Consider the following 19739-nt stretch of genomic DNA (forward strand, 5'->3'; position numbering starts at 1 on the left):
AATCTGCAGATTTAATGTAACATCAAAACCCCAATTACATTTTTGATAAAAGTAGAAAACACCATCTTAATTGTCAAATGGAATTTCAGAGGACCTGTAATAACTTTTTTAAAACACCCTGATAAAAATAAAAGGAAACATCTGTTTTTCAACTTCCAAACTTACTGCAAAAGTCTTAGTAATCAAAACTACGGTGTGTTTTTCAAAAAGTAAAGCTATATAAACCAGAACCAAACACCTTATGTAGGACCAAGCTAGTGCTTTTCACAAAGGAGTCAAGGCTGTTTGGTGCTCTTGGAGAGAAGAGCTGTCTTTTCAACAAATACTTAACATGTGTTAAGTATGAACCTAAATTTAAGAACAAAAGGCCTGAAACTCTTAGAGGAAAACACAGGGCAGAAGCTTTGCAGTCCTGGATCACTGGGAATAGTTTTTCTTAATCACCCAAAAGCCATAGACAGCAACAACACAAGTAGGCAGAATTTACTTCAAGAAAATTTAAGATTTATGGATCAAGACAGACAGGGTGAAAGGACTACCTACAAAACAGGAGGAAGCATTTGCAAACCATACATCTGGTAAGGAACGAGCCCCCCAAATGTTTAAGAACCCCTGCTCGGATGTAGCCCGTGGTAGCTCAGTAACCAATTGGTTTTCCGTAGTAAGGGGGACAGGGACTATTTCTGACAGGAACTCAATGGCAGGCTCTTTGACCTCCCTAACCCCCAAGGGAGGAGGGGTCCTGCTAGGCCACAGAGGAGGACTTTGCAGCCAGTCCTGAAGATATCTGATAAAACAGGGTCAGATGAAAGGGGAGGAGGTCCTCCCCATCAGTGGACTTGGAAAGGGCCAGGGAGGAGATTAGGGTGGGAGGGAATGAGGGAGCGGGATACAGCTGGGATACAGAGTTAATAAAATATAACTAATAATAAAAATTTAAAAAAAGAAAGAAAAACAGTATTGTCTCTAACATGATAAAGCTTCTGTTGTGTATGCGTAGAAAAGAATAGAGATACTAATAAAGTTGCCGTGTACTTAAGAGAAAAAAAAAGAATTCCTAAAGAACAAAAGTAAAAGAACTTGGTTACAAGTGGACAGAAGATTTAAATATGCCCTCTGCAATGACATACAAATGGCCAGTAGAGAGAGAGGTATAGGAAAATATGCTCACTATCTCTAATCATTAGGAAGTACAAATCAAAACCACAAAGAGAAAAGTAGCGCACATGCAATAAACACTGTTTTTGAAAAGTGTTAAGCATTAGCAAGCAAGGGAATAGAATTCGAAAAAGCCCTTTGCACTACTGGAGTGAGTGCAAAACGATACAGTGCTTCAAAAGAACAGTGTGGTGGCGCCTCAGAAAATTAAGAGTTACTAGAGAAAACCCGATTTGGGGTACGTACCAGAGACTAAACAGCGTGGAGGAGCAGTCTTTGTTCACAGCAGCTATGACAGTGGAGTAACCTGATGCTGGTCAGCAGAGAAGGAGTCTGCAGACAGGGCAAGTGCGCAAATGCAGAGCTGTTCTCATTTTAAAGGGAGGGATTTTCATGAATGCGCCATCATTCAGTAACTTTGAGGGCATTTGCTAAGTGAAAAAGCCACAAAAGGTCAAACTGTAGGAATCCATTTGTAATGCACCTCACTTGTCAGTACCATGGAGACAGAGTGCGGGAGTGTGGTTCACGGTAGAGCCACTGTAGTCAGTGCCGTAGGTCCGACCCCCAGCAGCACACGGGCACGTTTGCGGCCACGGTGTGTGGAAGGCAGACACGGAGACTTGCTACTTAACAGGCAGTTTTTCAATTTTGCAAAATGAAAAGACTTCTGGGAATGCGTAGTGGTGATATGCCATTGATGGATGTATAACCCTGAACTTACCTACTTATTAAAATACTAAGATGACATGTTGTAGGAGGTTAAATGTTGGCCTAGTGTTCTTTTAAAATGTGTACGCCTCACCCTTGTTCACTCAAATGCTGATTTCCCCACCCCCACTCTCTGGTTTCAATCCGGATATGGCATTGTGATACTAATTATAAGCATCCTGTCTCAACTCTTGTGTAAACAGGACACAAATAAAGCTACTTGATACAATGTTGTGTAATGGGAGGAGCCAGAGGACAGGAAAGAGTGGGAGGAGAGAGAGCGAGGAGAGGGATGCTGGAGGAGAGGTCTTGGAGGACGTGGAGCATGAAATTTCACAAAAAGCAAGTAAAATGTGGGAAATCTAAATGCTAGGAAACCGAGGGCTTGGAGGTTTAGGAGGGAGTAAATATTGCCCAGCATTGTGTTCTAGGTTAACTAAAAACCCAGACTCTGTGTGGTGATTTGGTTAGACAGCTGCTGAGGATTAACAGCAGCATTACCAGAAGATAAACCAATAGTACATATTAATAACTTCGTACAACAATGATAAATATTGTATTATATTTATTTTACCATAGTAATAGTATTAGAGTCATTGGGACTCCCAAAGAATGCTTGTTTATATGAATATATCTATTAATATTTGAAAATAAAAATTGCATAATTTAAAAATGTACTCATCCAAATGCTCAGTAGTAAACTAGTATAGTATGCACTAATATAAGTATATTTTTACAGCATAACTGTATATTCCAAACCAAATACGTAGTGAGAAGGTGACATTTTTGTTTCCCACTTGTCTAGCGTCCGTTGTCTGGCCTAGAAGGCAGCTGTTGTATTCAGTGTCTTTTAACACGTGGGTTTGGGTGTGTGGCGTTATTATGTTGTGCACTGTTCCCTGGAGAACTCCGCTATCAAGATCCGTGCAGATGTTCCAGATGTTCCAGATGTTGTTAAATTGTGGTCTCACTGTGGACAATGGTGATGCCACCACTGATTTTTTCATTCAAGTCAGAAGTCTGGTTTTGTCTTGGGGGGGATCCAGTGCAATAGTTGGCTGATTATTTCGCATTTGGAAAGTTGTGAACATGACTGCACACATGTGTTGCCTTGGCTATGTGAGCACGCACGCACTTCTGTAGGATGTAGAACTAGGAAGTGGTGACTCAGAGGGTGTCCATACTTCAAATCTAACATCATAGATGCTAGCAGAGTTTTTTCATGAGTCCTGAGTGAAAACTCTTCTCCCACATCCTCCCCAGTTACTAGTTTTAATCTCATTGGTATCATTTCAGTTAACATGCCTGTTAAAATGTCAGCCCTTCTAGGGGAGCATGTGTTACTACTGTGTATGGCTTTCTGAGTGCTCATGTGATTGGACAAAGTTTCATGATTTATAGATACCTAGATTTTGTTTGATAGTCAAGAAAATAATTGTAAGTGTTCTTTCAATTTTTGCCCATCATTATGTTGGCTGACCTTATTTTTCGTACTCTGTTTTTAAGAATTTTTGTGTTTTCTAAGTACAAAGTCTGTCATCTGGGGAAAATACATTTGTGTAGCTTCAGGCTTAACTCCATGAAGGGTAGGAAACTTCGGTTTTAGCTTAGCGTTAAGATTAAGAGCCGCATATGCAGAATCACTTGTCAGGTGGTAAGTTAATGCGTCCCCTGTGGGACGTGGAGTCTTACAGGGGATACAGTGTTGTCATGCCCTGCCCACAGGCTTCCCAAGGACCTAATTTTTTTTTATAGAACACACACTAAGCGTAGGGAGCGAGGCATTTGTTTTAAATGGTCATTTAGAGTTCATGCCTAGGCGCTCAGTTTGTGTTCCTCATCAAGCATGGGTCATTTTTACAGTAAGTGCTGTTGCCTTGTTACGCAGATAATAGTTGAGATTTACCCAGTATGTTTTCCATGGAAATGGTAAGTATATTGGATAAATTTGATTGTTTCTTCATTGAGAATGGGCCAGTGGCTTAACCCTTCTTTATGAGGAGAAAAGTTAAGTTTTTTTTCACAAAACTGAGCTTCTCATCTGTAACTACAGTTTATGTCTCTATGTTGTTAGGTTTTTCCTTTTCATAGTAAGTCTGGATGGTATGTGAACGCAGATCCTGTTCTCTATTTACTTCATTATATTTGCTTTGGGTTTACATCTCATTCACTTTACTTTGGAAGTAGGCAGTCCTGCTAATACTGCTGTTAAGAGTGCCTAGCATACAGCTCTGCCAGCTCACTCTCTGTGGTAACCTTTATAGACACAGTAGCAAGACTTTCACTAACGGTCTGATTTGGCATTGTTTAACTGCTTCGTTTTGGAGTAATTGTTGGATATCTCTTAAAAACTTTTCTAATCTTTTTTCTGCTCTTAAAAATGTTAGTATAGCTAAGAGTTCTCGGTATTATTTTAATCTAGCATTAATCTTAGAGTTATTTCACAGCCTCATAGACTTCACCACTTTTACTATAAAAGAGAAATGCTGGGGTATAGCTTGGATGGTGTGCTTGCTTTGCACACATGATTCCCTGGGTTCATTCTCTATTGTGTTTGTATGCTAGTGTAACCACAGCCTGTAATTCTAGCACTCTGATAAGGCAGGAAGATAAGGAGTTTAAGGCCATACTTCCCTACTTAGGCCAGAGGCTGGACTAGAGAACCCTTATTTGGGGGTGGAGGGAGGATTGAAAGGAGAGGGAAAGGACAGGAGAGAGATGAAGTGGTGTCATTTTGGGAAACGGGAGGGAGGAAGGGGACGGGAACAGAGATACACGAATAATACAGATGCAGATGTTCTTCTTCTCACCATTGCTGTTATTCTTGACTTACCAAATGCTAAAGTCAGATCTAGCCAATGTTCTTTACCATGATTTGCAATAATTGCAGAAAGTCTCCAAGAATCCTCACATAAAGACCAAAATACTTATCAGTTTTAGCAATAATAATGAATATCTTACAGAACTGATCTTCGTTAGTTTCTTATTCTAATTCTAGTCCACAATCCAAAAGTCCAGCATAATGGACAAGTGGGTTTCACTAGGAACTCCTGAGTTTTAACTTGTTTTGAGTAATTGCCGTTGGGTCATTTGTTGGTTTCTTTTACTAGGATGAACACTAGGTCTTGCTGTGTTTCCCAGGATGGTCTTTACTGGTGATCCTCTTTTTTTTCTTAGCCTCCAGAGTAGCAAAATAGTGAGGCGGGCTTCTGGTGACTTCCTGAACCAATTAATTTAACATATTAGGGCAGTAATCTAAGTTCTGAAGTTAACTAGTTAACTAAGACCTTTGCTACTTTCAAGAAATACATAGTCTACTGGGATTTTCAAGCTGCATTACCTTGGAATGTGAAATGTATATTGAGAGGACGGAGTTTGGTGTGGAGACATTACGGTATGTATAGTCCATCTGCTTCCTGCCTCTGTAGCCTGGGTTTCTTTGACTGTATCTTAGAGACGGTCATTGCTATCCCAAAGGTCTTGTGGGACATATGCGAAGCATGTGTTTGATACTCAGCGTGTATTCTTTGAACATTGTAAGAAGATGCTCTAGTCAGAAACATCATGTAAGAGCCACGGAAAATTGTAGTAGGAGACACTGAAGATCAGAAGACCATTGAAAAGGGCTCCTGCCTGCTGATTTGGAATTAAGTGAAGGAGAGTGTGTCACTGTCACGGTTGTGTGTGTGACACAAGTTACTCTGAGTAGAAGTGATGATCTGTATGGCACTCTGGAGACTGGGAAGCTGGGGCTTAGGCAGGAAAGCACGGGGGTTTAGAGAATGGGGACTCCTACTAGTAAACATACTTCGGGGCAGGTTTTAGTGTGCAGAATGATGTACTCTGGTTGAGAAGCACCAGAGATGTTAGGTGTGCTGTAAGAACTGTGCTTTGATGATGGGTTAGGAAAGGGAAGGCTAAGGCAGTAACCTAGGCAAGAGGAGATAGATTACAAGACTGCAAAAAAGTCACAACCGTAACACGAATATGTAATTTCCTATGAATTAACTGGTGAGAAATGATATATAAAATAAAAATTTTAATTATTCTGAGGTTGAAATCCATGTAGTTGGGACGATAGCAGTATCATTTTTAAACACAATGAAAATGAGCACGTTACAAGGGAAAATTATGATTTTAAACATAATTTTAACATGAGTTAAAATTTTATGTAGCAGGAAGGATAGCCAGCTGGAAATGTCATCTTGAGACAGTGTATTTGGGAATCATTTGTGTGGAACCCTGAAAGTGAATTATGTTGAAAGTGTGGATGGGAAGAATGACATCTGGAGAATACATAAAGGAAGGCGTGGCTGTGTCTCTGGACGAGAGGGAGGCTGCAGAAGAGGGAAACTGTAGACAAGGGTAGAACAGAAGGAGCTGAAACTACAATTTCCCGTCGCTACTAAAATTTAGGAAATTTCACCGTGAGTTATTTAGGTTTCTGAAAGAGATCCCATTGCTATTGATAGGAATAATTCAGTAATCTTATTTTTAAGAGTAATCTGGTATGTTCATATATTAAAATTATATTTGTTCATTTCTACCTTTTTTTTTTTTTTTTTTTTTTGAGACTAGTTCTCTCTATGTAGTCTTAGCTGTCCTGGAACTTACTAGGTAGAGTTGAATTCTTGAACTCACAAAGATCCACCTGCCTGTGCCTCCTGAGTCCTGGCATTAAAAGTGTGCGCTACCATGCCTGGCCCTTCATTTCTACCTTTGATGGATAAATTTTGACGTCTTCTTTTCTTTGGAAAACAATACATTATTCATTCAAAGCTTGTTTCATCAGATAAACTGCATGAGCCTTGTTCCATACACAGACTATCAAGATATAATACAAAAAACAAAAAAGTGTTCCTTCATTTTCTTAAACAAATCCATAGACTTTGAAACCAGAAAGGAGCCTCAGGAACATCCATGCTGATGGTGGCCGGTTGACAGTGTAATGCTGTGAGCACGTGGGGGCGGTTCGGGGCTCATGGTGCGTGGGGACATACCCCGCTGTGGTGCGTGCTGATAGCTGGTCCTGACGGGGCCTGGTAACCCTGTCATTGTAGTTGCCACTACCGAATAGCCTGCCGTATCTTTTCTTAAGTGTTTTGTTTCACTTACCAGTATTTACTGATTCTTTACTTTGCATCGAGAATTAATCTGGAAAGCTGAGATAGGTTAGTAAATAAGTAAATTGAAAGTATTGACTTAAAAGAGTTCTTATTTAGTACAGATGAACGGTAACTAGTAAGTATAACATAAATACACAGACCACAAGAAGGTAGGTACTGTGGAAAAATAGAGCAAGGTAGGAGCAGTCAGGAGAGCTGTTTGGGGTTGGATGACAGAACTGGGTTGCATTCTTCTGACAGTGCCAGAATATGGAAGCTGAGAAGGTTGTGTTGACGTTACTGTTCAAGTATCTGAGGGCACCAGGCAGGTGGAAATAATGTCCTCAAAGGGGCAAAGTAAGGGGCAATACAAGATGAGTTTTGCTGAAAGTGATCAAGAGGAAAAGTGGGAGGCAGGAGGTAGTGAGGAGGGAGGTCTTGTTCCTACAATACTGTGTATCTATTTCTGTTTACCTGGTTATAGTTACCATCTCCCGTTTACAGATGAGGAAACTCTTATCCAGCTACAGGTTGACATTTTCAAAGTGATTTATTAATTTTTTATGACCCTCTGCAAAATAATAAATCAAAGGGCAACAACTTGATGATTCATTTAGTATATCTACTAATTCTCTGTTTTCTGTAAACATTACCATTTATGGGACTTGTAATTTTATCAGTTTTCTCAATTGTATATGATTTCTTTTTGTTAAAAGTGAATTGTTCTTTTTAATACAGGTTTATGGTCTGAACAAATCCAAATCTTAGCTTAGCTTTTCTAGCTTTCTTATATTAGACCTTTTTTGAGATAGGGATATATTCGTAATTATAATGGCATATGTTTCAAATGAATCATTGTAATGATAAGTGCAGATTATCTGCCTGGCACATAACCAATTTTTAGATGGTTCTGTGCTTTAACAATTTCATATGGAAAATATTTTAACAAAGGTGATTATTTAAGTGATAGAGAAATAAATAATAGAAAATTTAGGAAAATGTACATGTGCCTACAGAATGGGTCCCCTAGTTTCATAGCACTCTCAGCCAGTTGAAAGTCACAGTGGGCCCTTTACTTCATTTGTACACATTAGGCTGAAAGTTAAATGAGTTATTTAAAGTAAATGTCCTATAATTGGACATTAATTTTATGTCCTTCTTCGTATTAGGTAGCATAATCAGAAGGCTGGGCAGCACATGCCTTTAATCACTGAGCCATCCAGCCGGACCGGAATACGTTGGTTTTTATGATTAGTAAATTGTTTAGAATTTGCTTTGTAGGGGCCGTCAGAGCTCGGCCAGGTCTGTGACTGCTTATGTAATACCTTGTTACTCTGATAATAGAAATGAGAAATTGCCTATATGGTGATTCCTAGTTGATTATTTTAATAGTTTAGCACTAGCCTGCTGCTGTCAAATGGGGCATTATTGATCTCTCAAGCATTATTGTAAGAATGAATCATTGGTTAAACTTACGATGTCAGGATAAATGAATGTTCTCTTATTTTACAAGGCTCTTTTGATTTCATAGCTAACAATTTTGATTAATTTTGATTTTAATTTGGATTAAGGTCCAAAAATATTAAGTAGGATTCTTATAGTTTTCAGTTGTATCACTCTTCACAATTATGATAAAACACTGTAGTTATTTCAGTGACATGATTTTAAGAAAAATAAAACTTTAAAGTCTTAAAATACAGTCTTAGTTCTGTCTTCATGATTATGCTGATAAGTATATAGGTAAAGGGGATATATACTGTTGCGTGCTATTGGCACCAAATGTGTCTTTGCTGATAATTAAAACTGTTCATGTTGCTGTTACATTTTTATAGAGGAATATCGTTGTGTTGTGCTGTATTTTACATTTACTGTGACTTGATTTCTGCACTAGGGTGTTTCTCAATACCCAAAACTAGTTGCAGTACTGCAGTTTATGCTGCATTGTTTTTATCCAGTCTTACTTGTTTATGATTGCATTTTGTGTGTAAGAGTTACTCCAATATTTAGCCTTAGGTATTCAAATATTTTAACATGATGTTTTCATCGTGGACACTCATGACTTGTTCTTACCAAAAGTTTAAGATGTTGCTTATCTACCTCATTGTCAGGCAGGTGCCATGGGCGAAAACTGAAGATAATAACTTAAGATTTGTGTCTCCCTCCCTCTCCGAGGCAACAGTTGTCGTGAATTGACAGTCTTGAAGGACTTAAACTGACATCAAAGGTTTCAAATGATCTAGCTAGGTCAATTAATGTTAATTTTTATCTTCCATTAGGTTCTTTTCATGTCCCCTTCCCACCCTTTTTTCTTTCTTTCTTTCTTATATTCTAGCCAAGCCCAATACCAAGTCCTGTTCTGGGGCAAAAGCCAAATGCTAGTCAGTCGCTGCTTGCGTGGTGCAAAGAAGTTACGAAAAACTACCGGGGTGTGAAAATCACTAACTTTACTACGTCGTGGAGAAATGGTTTATCTTTCTGTGCAATCTTACACCACTTCAGGCCAGACTTGATGTAAGTGGAATTGTCATAGATGTCTGTATAGAGCAGGCAGTCTTAAAAGAACACAGGGTAACTTCTTAGCATGCATTCTAAAATACTGGACTGTCTCTGGTTTTGAACTACAGAACTTTTTTAAGAGATGTATATCCCAGAAAACCAACTTTTTTCTCATTACCTAGAAATAGTTTTCCCGTTTTTTTAAAATGATTTTTTTCTTTAATCTTATTAAAAACTGACTTTATTATGAAGTTCTTATTAGTTTTTAAATAAGAGAAAAATAAGCCTACATGTAGCCCTTTGCATATTGATAATAAGGCATGGTAAATGTTGTTGTCAGGGCTCCTTTGCCTTAACCTCTCTTTCAGATGAAAAGCTTCAGGCAGTGAAACATGTACTCACTGTTTGTCTGTTGCTTCCTTAATTTTCCGTACTATTAGCCTTGTTGATTGAACTTCTGTGAGCTTGCTAGTCAGTTACCACTTGGTATTATTAAATATCAGATTTTAGATTCAGTTTGTTTTACAAAAATTTATTTTTATCAAATATTTTTATACCCATTGTGCCTTTTTTATTTTATTTTTTCCTTTCAGTGACTACAAGTCTCTGAATCCTCAAGATATTAAAGAAAACAACAAAAAGGTAAGAAGTGCCAGGGGCGGACAGAGTTTCACTTCTGGCTTCACTGCAGGATTTTTACTAACTCGAGAAAAGAGATGGTGTGGGGTGAGGTCGTACCCGCAGCTGGCCGAGGTGGCCTGCGCCCTGCAGTTTAAGTAGGATGCGTAGTTTACTCTGGCTTGCCGCTGACTTCAAGGGTCGTAAATGCGAGGCAGGCATCAGGGCATGTGCGTGCTTATCCTTAACTGCTGAGCACTGCTCTAGTACAGCACTGAGCTTTTGGAGAATATACCCAGAGCTTTCACAACTATTCCATAATTTTAGAACAATATTTTAGGAGAGAAAAGCATGGATCTAAGAGGCAAACAAATAGAATGCATCGGCTTGTAAATGCAAAGCAAGGATAAACAATGTTTCTTTTTCCCATTCTAGTAAACATATATATTCATGTATATACTTGATCAGAACTTTCTAACTGGCATGTGAGGATTTTGATCCCATCAGCCTTCAGGGCAGCTGCATAGGGAGGATTTGCTAGAGTTTTGTGGGCCAGCTGACTGCGGCTAAGTCTGATAAATGTGTTTATCGTGTGTGCCATATGATATATGTGATTTTCAATGGGCAAACAATATCAAACTCTGCTCATGGTATATGTGAGTGCTTGTGCTGAATTGAATTTCTCAACTGAAAAAGCAATGTTCTCGTTGTCTTAGAGTAGGCATTTTTAACCTGTAGATTTTATCTGTAAGTGCGTGTGTAGATAGAATTCAGCAAGTCCTTGTAAGACAGTTGGAGGAGAACATTTTGTGTAATATATTGTGTCGTAATTCTTCAGTTGTGAATCTTCATCTCTTACCCCAGTTGCTGCAGATCTCTACAAATGACATTTTAGAACTCCTTCAGATCACGAATTACTGACTGGACATGGTGGCTCACTCTTACTATCCCAGCACTTGGCAGCTGGAAGCAGGATTAGTTCAAGGTCCTTGGTCAGCATGGGCCACATGAGATTGTGTGTGTGTGCACATATGTGCCTATATTCATACATATATTCGTTAATATGTTCTTTAAAATGTGTTTACTCTTTACAAATTCAGTTTTATATTTTAATAGTTGTACTTTTAGTATAACTTACTCTTTTTTCTTTTGTGTGCTTTAGAGCTATAAAATTTTATTCTCAGAAGGGAATACAATGACAAAGAAGCTCAGAAAACAAGGTGGTTAATCTCTGGTTGAGACAAAAAATTTTAATGTACTTTAAATTTTTAAATTAGATGGAACTATCATTTTTTTTAAAATCTTAGCATCTTGGTAGAGGTTTAATTAACAAGAACTTAAATTGAAGCAGTTGTTTTTGCTTGATGTGGATAGTCGAGTTATACACTTAACAGTCTCATTGCTTTGTACGCCATCCCAAAGGGGTAGGTAGTCTTTGAAAATTAATGCTCCTTCTTCATAGCGATTACCTTGTGGGGGCTAGGGCTTAGCTATGGAAAAGAAAACTTGAAGGTCTGGGCTCAATCCCCACACTTTCTGGGAGGCATTCAACAAGTAAGTCATTCTCATGAATTACCTCTTACATCATTTTAGGAGGCGTGTATTTATTAAAGTAAAACGCCTTTTCCCTCACTATTTATACTATATCCATAGAGGTGGCATTTCTTTATTTTCATTTCCCTGCAATTGAATAAAGTGCCAAACTAATTTAAGTGCAGATATAAGCATTATAAAATGAACTGCTAATTGCCAGTCAGTTGTGCCACGTACTTATAAGGCAGGAAAACTCTTAAGCTTGTGAGTTCAAGAATAGCCTGAGCAGCATAGCAATACCCTGTCAATTAAATGATGGTTACTTTTTGAGTGGAGCTTTCCTTTGCTGTTCTGATTTTTGAAATGGAAACATTATTGATTTTGCCTAACTGCATGTATTTTTAAATACACGCAGAGAATCTCCTTAAGGCTGGAGTAGCTTTGACTTACATACGGGTTTGCATGCTACTGCACAGGGAAGAATGTTCCATTTCCACGCTTTCTTGAGACTGGGGCTGCAGCTAAGTAACGTGTTCAGCGTGACTAGATCCCGGCTGGGTCCCCAGACGCCAGCTAGCTCTTCCGTGGCAGATAGCCCTGAGTTCTACAAGGTTCTTAACCCTGGTTCTTTTCAGACACTCTTCAGTACATGCCAACATGCATAGTGGTAGAACGTCTTTACATGATGTCTATATTGAGAATTTTAGTTGCTACCTGCAGGTTATTTCCTGTTTTACAAGGTTCTTTGTGCTGTCGACATCTGAGGGAAAAAATTCTTCATCTAAAGTTTCACTTTTGTTTGTACTGTAATTGTCAGTGACGCTTCCTTAACTAACTTTACACCTTAAAATAAGACAATGTTCTTTGAAAAAAATCCTTGGCTAATGAGATGACTCAGCGGGAAAAGGTGCCTGCTGCCAAGCCCTTGACAACCTGAGTTCTGTCCTCAAGACTCACATGGTGGAAAGAGAATGAACCTCCACAAGTTATCCTCAGACTGTGCACACCACTGCAGCCTTGTGCTCCATGCCCCTGCACGGTGCCCTCGTGCGCGCGCACACTAAATGAACAGACAAACACACCAACTGGGTCATTCTTTAAACAAACAAACCCTCTCTTCCTCCATCACATCACGTGAGTGACCATGGCAGACGTTAACCTGTAGGAAATTCTTTGACAAAATTTTTACCTCACATATAAGAAACCAGGTTTGTTTTATGCATAAAATGAATTACTGCGTGAAGCAAAACACCAGCAGGAGTTTCCTCACAGGGAAGCTAATAATTTTTCAGGTCTGTAAAAAGAACTCAGTACAAAAGGTATTTACCTGTGGCATCTGATCTTAACCAATATGTCAGCTTTTAGATAATTAGGAAATGTTTAGAATACTGCCTGTGGTGCTTTTCCTGATGGTCTGCTATTGATGTCTGTCAGTCAAGTAGTCAGGGCACACAAGGGAGAAAATTACTTTAATTTTCCTAAAACATGTAAAAGAACAAACAAGTCTATACATGCACACCAACTGAGCCACTTCTGTAGCAGATATTTTGAAGTACCCATATTATAAAGCATTATTTTGTGAAAATTGAATAGGTCTTAACAGCACAATTTATTTTTCATTTTCTTTCTTAACATTTCTTAAAGATACAGAAAGAATACAGATTAAATTCAAAGGCAGGAATTTAATATAAAAGTACAAAAATACTTTGATTAAATAATTTCCTAACATTTCTTTTAAGAAAAACATGAAATTTGTGCTTCTAAGTGCAGGTTGTCAAGAATAAGGGATTTTTAATGTCTAAACACAGTAATGTTTCTGCAGAGTCCTTCCTTTCTGACCGGCTACCTAACCCTTCAGCGAGACTTTGAGTGCTTCCTAGCAACACAATGCTGTTTCAAGGGTTAGTTCAGGATAGTAATAATTAATTGTAAATTGAGAAACACCCTTGGTTCTTCAAAACTAGAAAAACCTGATGTGCCACAGCCATTTAAAGGCTAACAAACTAATACAATGCGGCCTCACAGGCTCAGGTATGTTGCGGTATTCAAAACATTTCATCCTCTCCAGAACAGATGAAGTAAAAATAGTCACTATCCTCATTATGAAAGCAAGCATAAGTGTGCATTTAAGAATGTTTCTATGCTCTAGGAGTAAATAACATTTATTTGTATTTTATAGCAAATAATGTAATAGTCCTCTGGACTTGCCTAGCAGTGCTCTTCACTGTAATGGCATGCGTGAAGGGCACACAGGGATGATAAAAGCTGGCCATGCGGTAGTCTAACATTTCTTCATCCCTCCGTGCTTATCTTAAAAGTTTATTCTAAGATTTTTGTTGAACTCACATTTTTGCTTATAGATGAATGTTATTTAGTAAGATTTTTCTCTTTTCTCCTTTTTGCTCATTTTTTCTTGAAATTTTATTATTTTCCTGCAGTATAGTGTCAGTAATTTTATGCACCCTACAATAACAAAAAGCTTTAAAATTTTGCTCTCTTTAAAATAGATGTTTGAGCTTTTCAGTGTATCATTTGTTTGTCCCTTCTTCTCTTTGAAGGCTTATGATGGATTTGCCAGCATTGGAATTTCCCGTTTACTGGAACCTTCTGATATGGTTTTATTAGCAATCCCTGACAAGCTGACGGTTATGACTTATCTCTATCAAATAAGGGCACATTTTAGCGGTCAAGAACTGAATGTGGTTCAGATAGAGGAAAACAGCAGCAAGAGCACGTATAAAGTTGGAAATTACGAAACAGATACAAACAGTTCTGTGGATCAAGAAAAATTCTATGCCGAGCTCAGCGACCTAAAGCGGGAGCCTGAAGCACAGCAGCCTGCCGGTGGGGCCGTGAACCTCCTGTCGCGGGAGGACTCCGTGTTTGTTACTGAGAGCGGAGTGAAAGAGTCAGAAAGTGAACACCAGACTCCACATGCTCGCCTGAGTCCAAGCACAGCCTCCCCTTACTGCCGCAGGACTAAAAGTGACACGGAGCCTCAAAAGTCCCAGCAGAGCTCAGGAAGGACTTCAGGGTCTGATGACCCTGGGCTAAGTTCTAGTACCAGTTCAGCCCAAGAGCTGGTTTTGTTAGGCAAGAAGAGGCTACTAAAAGCTGAGAACTTAGAATTAAGTGACTTACATGTCAGCGGTCAAAAGAAGGATGTGTCTCCACCCTCATCTTATGAGCAAAAGCTTCAGACTGTAAATACCAATAGTGACTTGGAAGAAGAGAAAATGGAGAATTCCAGATCCGTAGAATGCAGATTGGATGGTGAATCAGCTATCAAAAAGCCAAGTTTGTCCCCTCCTTCTACTCTTGGATATTCATACAATAGAGATACAGACTTTGGGAAAAAAATATGTGCTTCTCTGAGGCAGACAGAGTCGGATCCAGATGCGGACAGAAACACTCTAAATCATGCAGATAACTCCACCAAAACAGTTCAGGTAAGTGAGTCGGAATGACAGAATATAGTTAATAAGTAGCTATTCTGTCTGTTTATTCTTTTTTGTTGATAGCGCACATTAAGATGTCAGACATGACCAGCAAGGTCTCATTTATAGGAAATTATAAAGACCACACTGCTGTATGTTTAAAGTTGGCACCATAATATGTAAGGTTGAAGGATCAGGAGCGTCAGCTTTTCAAATCCCAGTGCTGTTACTGGGGGTGGGGAAGGGGTTCATCAGCTAAGAGCACATTCCGCTCCCCAAGAGGACCTAAGGTTAGTTCCCAGCACAGTGTCGGGGCTCGCAGCTCCCTGTAACTTCGCTCCAGGGAGTCCACCACCTCTTCTGACCTCTGCAGATTCACGGAGTCTGCTAAAGCATGGCAGTTCTGAAGTGGTTCTCATCATATTATTTGAGTGCCTGGGATGTAGCTCAGAGCAGGAGGGGTGCCCAGTATGCTTGAGGCCCTAGGACCAGTCCCGAGTATTGGACAAATGAAAACAACGGGGGAGGGGGGGCACTGAAGCTCTTCAAAAAACACCCAAAGTTAAATCATTTTCATTCTAGGACATCACTTATCTTTATCACTTTTATTCTCTCACAAATAAATAACGGTGTTTTCTAAAGGCTGTATTATTCCTATATTCCAGCAGATTGGATGTAAGTGTCCGGAAATCCTGCTGCTCTGTTCAAGTATTTATTATTGTAGGTCATACACACACACACACACATACACACACGCACACACAGACAACTTCAGGAGTTGGTTATGTCCGCTGGGGAGTTCAGGGATCCAATTCAGGTTGTCAGGCTTAGAAGCAAGTGATGTTGTCCGCTGAGCCATCTCACTGGTCCTTAGATGCTTTTCTGTTAATGAAATGGAAAATGCCAGTCCTTATTAGTTTGTGTTTGTTTTTTTAAAGCAGGGGTTTTAATTAAAATGTTATGATTTAATGTGTTTGCTCTTTCTAAATGAAAACATACATTTTGAAATTTCAAATTTTCAATTTTCCCAAAATGGCTACTATCCGTGGGTATATTTCTTTGCAATTCTTACGAGTTGTTAAGCATGTAAAGAGTTGCTGAGTCCAAAATATTGAGAACTTAAGAATTTTAGTCTGTCCAGCTCTGATTGTCTTCTAAGTCAGCAATACTAATTGATGAAAATTATTTTTTTATTTTATTTTACTAGAGAATGTCAGTGTGAAAATTTGGAAAATAATCTGGAGTTGTGTTCCCCCGCCCCAACTTACTGCTCTTAGTTTCATATCCACAGCATCCACATCTATTTTAGCCAAGCACAACTCAAAGGGACTGGAGAAAGTGCTGTGACTTACACTGTGCAGCGTCCTTGTCCTCCATTAACCTTTAAAGTCCGCATGTTGAGTGCATGGGCGGGTGTGCGTGTGAGACGTGCTGTGCTCTTTTGTACAACTGGCCCAAGCGGCCGCGTGAACGCCACAGGGGCCTGGAAACTAACTGTGAGGGAGGGCAGTGCCGTCTGGGACACCGAAGCACCGCAGCCACACCGTCTGCAGCACCACCTCAGGCAGGCGGCCACGTCCGAGCCGCGACTGGGTCGTTCACTGTGCATGCCATCGGTGATGAGTTTGCAGAGGTGTGCTAAAAGAATGGAAATGTCAGACTCAAAGACGTACAACAGAAGAGAAGGCAGAATTGATCCAAGCACAGTTTATGCATGCCTGAGTGGAAATGTCACAGTGAAAGCCATTAATTCGCACAATTGTCTGAGGTAAATTTTACAATTAGAAAACAGAATTGTAGCTTTCAAAATAAGCTTCTGTTCTCCCAAATAGAAGTTGTAAAGGTTCTAAGTAAATCTCTCTGAAAGTTTTTGTGATAGCAACAGGGTTTATACACAGTAGCTACCCAAGAAATATCTGCTGGATGACAACTACAGAATTTAATGAACCTTAGTTCTATCCAACACAGATTTTTCTTATAAACCATATATCGAGGCAAATATATTTAAAGATACAAACTGATTAAGCATTAAAATTAGAATCAATCTAGTAACCTGAATTCTCATTTTGAATTTTCCTCCAGTAATTAACAGCGTGATATATTAGCTGGCATTTTAAACTGTCAGTTTTATTTCCCATAGAGGTTACATAAACTAACATCTAGGAATCCATTTAACTCAAAGATTCATTTCTGCTGTGACCCACCCACACGTGCGCTGCGCAGGTGGTAAAACCACCCACTGATTACAGCATCGCGTGTGCTTGTTCTTCGGCCATGCTTTGTGGCCTAAACGTCTGCTTGGAGTCGAGTCAGCTGTGGTAGTTCATGCCTGTGATCCCGTCCCCGTAGAGAAAGGTGGTGATGCCCATGAGTTCCAGGCCAGCCTGTGCTACACAAGATCATGATAAAAGGATTGAAGTAAGGAAGGGGTTTTGCTTAGGATAACTGTAATGGTTCGTTTGACACTGTGTTGACAAAAAGAGTGTCTCACACATACAGATATCTGCTTCTCTTTCAGATATTAAGTTATGAATTTCAGATACATTTCTTTTTGTATTTAATGTCTGTGAAATCTTTGGGAAAAGGATGTTATACCAGAATTTGTTAGTGATTGTTCTTTTTCAGTACTTAATAAAAATAGCGTGAATCTTCTGAGCATTAGCTCACAGGAGCTACAGATGATTCTGGAATTAGAGACACACCACTTCGGTCTCTAGTACATAGGATAATTATGTAGCTGAGCTGTCTTCCTTCACTGCTATAGCACATGTGGGGTCGGAGCCTGTTTGATGTGTGGGACAGCAGGGCTTAAGAAGTTACTTGCAGTTATATGATAAACTTTAAAGTCTAAGTTGAAAACCCAGCTTCTAGCTCTGATATCCGTGCTCTTCTTCATGTTCACATGCCTCTGGTTTTGATCACAATAGCCCTGAAAAACACCCCCGAGCTCAAATGTACAGCAGTCGGTCGGCTGCAGGGCGTTTTTAGCAGTGTGTATCGAGTTACCTTAGAAATGTTTGTGTTGGGGCTGAGCAGAAAGCATGAACTCTTGAGTCTGGGTCCCCAACACCCACATAAAAAGCTGAGTGCGAAAGTGTGCATCTGTCATCGTGGTACCTGAAAGGGGAAGGTAGGTTCCTGGGACTCAGAGGCCCCAGCCTCGCCACGCTGCTGGTGGTTCCTGTCCGTAAAAATAAGGTGGACGGTCGTCAGGGGACACACAGCTTTATCTCTGGCCTGTGTGTGCGTGCCCCTCCCCCCCCCCCCACATGTTGGCCAGGCTCAGAAGCAGAGACAGGAGAATTAGTTGAACTGGCTTTGATGGGGGGAAAAGCTAGATAATGTGGCATGTGTCTGTCAGTCACAGGTTCTCTGGAAGCTTCGTCAGGAGCATCACAACTTTGAACCGGCCTGAGTAATTTATCAAGACTCTGTCTCAAAATAAAGTTAAATATGGCTAGTTCATAGCTCAGTGGTTCTGAGTTCAATCCTATTGTGCCATCGAAATCTAATAATATGTTACTCTCAGAAATTTTACCTAAGAAAATAATGTATCAACAGTTAATCTATAAAAATGTTTATAAAAGCATTTGTGATAGTGAAAAACTTGCCAACACCCTATATATCCAGGAAAATAAAATATTATCCATCTATGGAAGAGAATGTGTGGCACCCTGTAGGAATCATGCTTTCAAGAGAAAGGCATATCGTCATCAGAAGATATTTTCAGGTGCTCAGATATTTAAGTGAAAGAAGTCTGGTGAGGCTGGGTGTGGCGTGCAAGCACAGTACAGAAAGGTGGATATGGCTGTACGGAATGACGCCTGGGTGCCATGGCTACCGAGCTGTTGCTGTTTTTACTTGCATTTAGTTTCTAAAATCCCTATAATAAATATGAAGTACATTCTGAATTGGAAGCAGTGTCTATGCAGCAGCTTGAAGTTGAGTGCTGCAGAATTCAGACCAGTGGGCGCTGGAGGCGGCTCAGTCGCTTTATTTCTAAGATGGGGAAGCTGAAGGACTTCGAATATAGTAATACTTAATCTTGTGCTCACCATGTGCCGGCGCTCATTACCTAACTCTCTTACCCTGTGCTTGTATGAGCTGGTCCACTCTTGCCCACTGCACCCACAAGTAGACGGACTTAGGGAAACTGAGCAGCTTGCCTATAATTAAGAAGTGGAACTTAGGTCTGTCTGAATCTAAACTTCGTAAACTAGTGTGGATATTTTGCTCTTGATGGATACCACTGTTCTTAAGAACTGGCTTCCATTTGTGGCCAATACTTGTTGTTCTCCAAAACGCACTGTAAAGTTCCTAATTAGTCCATAATAGTTTTCAGTTCTGATAAGATTGTTTGATTATAAAGAGAACAGTCAGTGGAGAACAGTTTTGCGGGTTGTTTTTACAGAATGTTTTAGCATTAGTCAGGTGTGGTGCCACATGCCCGGAATCCCAAAACTCTGGTGACGGAGGCAAGGTGATTGAGGGCCGAAGGCTAACCTGGATTAGCTACATAAAGAGTTCAAAACAAGCTTGGGCCTTTGACTAAATAAATAAATAACCGCTTGGGATTGTTTGGAAATATTTCCTAAAGTTTAAAAGAATGTTGCAGACATATTACAACATTATAAAGATACGTAAGTAAAGATGCATAGCTGTCAGTTGTAGTAGACCATAA

General features: G+C 39.7%; 1 protein-coding gene across 2 annotated transcripts in view; it reads left to right on the top strand.

The window, feature by feature from the left end:
• The window catches only part of Ehbp1 (EH domain binding protein 1), a 244935-nt gene that overhangs the window by 145762 nt on the left and 79434 nt on the right, over positions 1-19739 (top strand). For both annotated transcript variants that reach the window (XM_055628756.1, XM_055628757.1), the window contains 3 exons: positions 9307-9485; positions 10064-10112; positions 14180-15070. In XM_055628756.1, coding sequence (XP_055484731.1) covers positions 9307-9485; positions 10064-10112; positions 14180-15070 — 1119 coding nt within the window. The remainder of the gene's footprint in view (positions 1-9306; positions 9486-10063; positions 10113-14179; positions 15071-19739) is intronic.

The sequence above is a fragment of the Psammomys obesus genome, unplaced genomic scaffold, assembly GCF_907164565.1.
Source record: "Psammomys obesus unplaced genomic scaffold, mPsaObe1.curated_primary_1811, whole genome shotgun sequence".
NCBI lineage: Eukaryota > Metazoa > Chordata > Mammalia > Rodentia > Muridae > Psammomys > Psammomys obesus.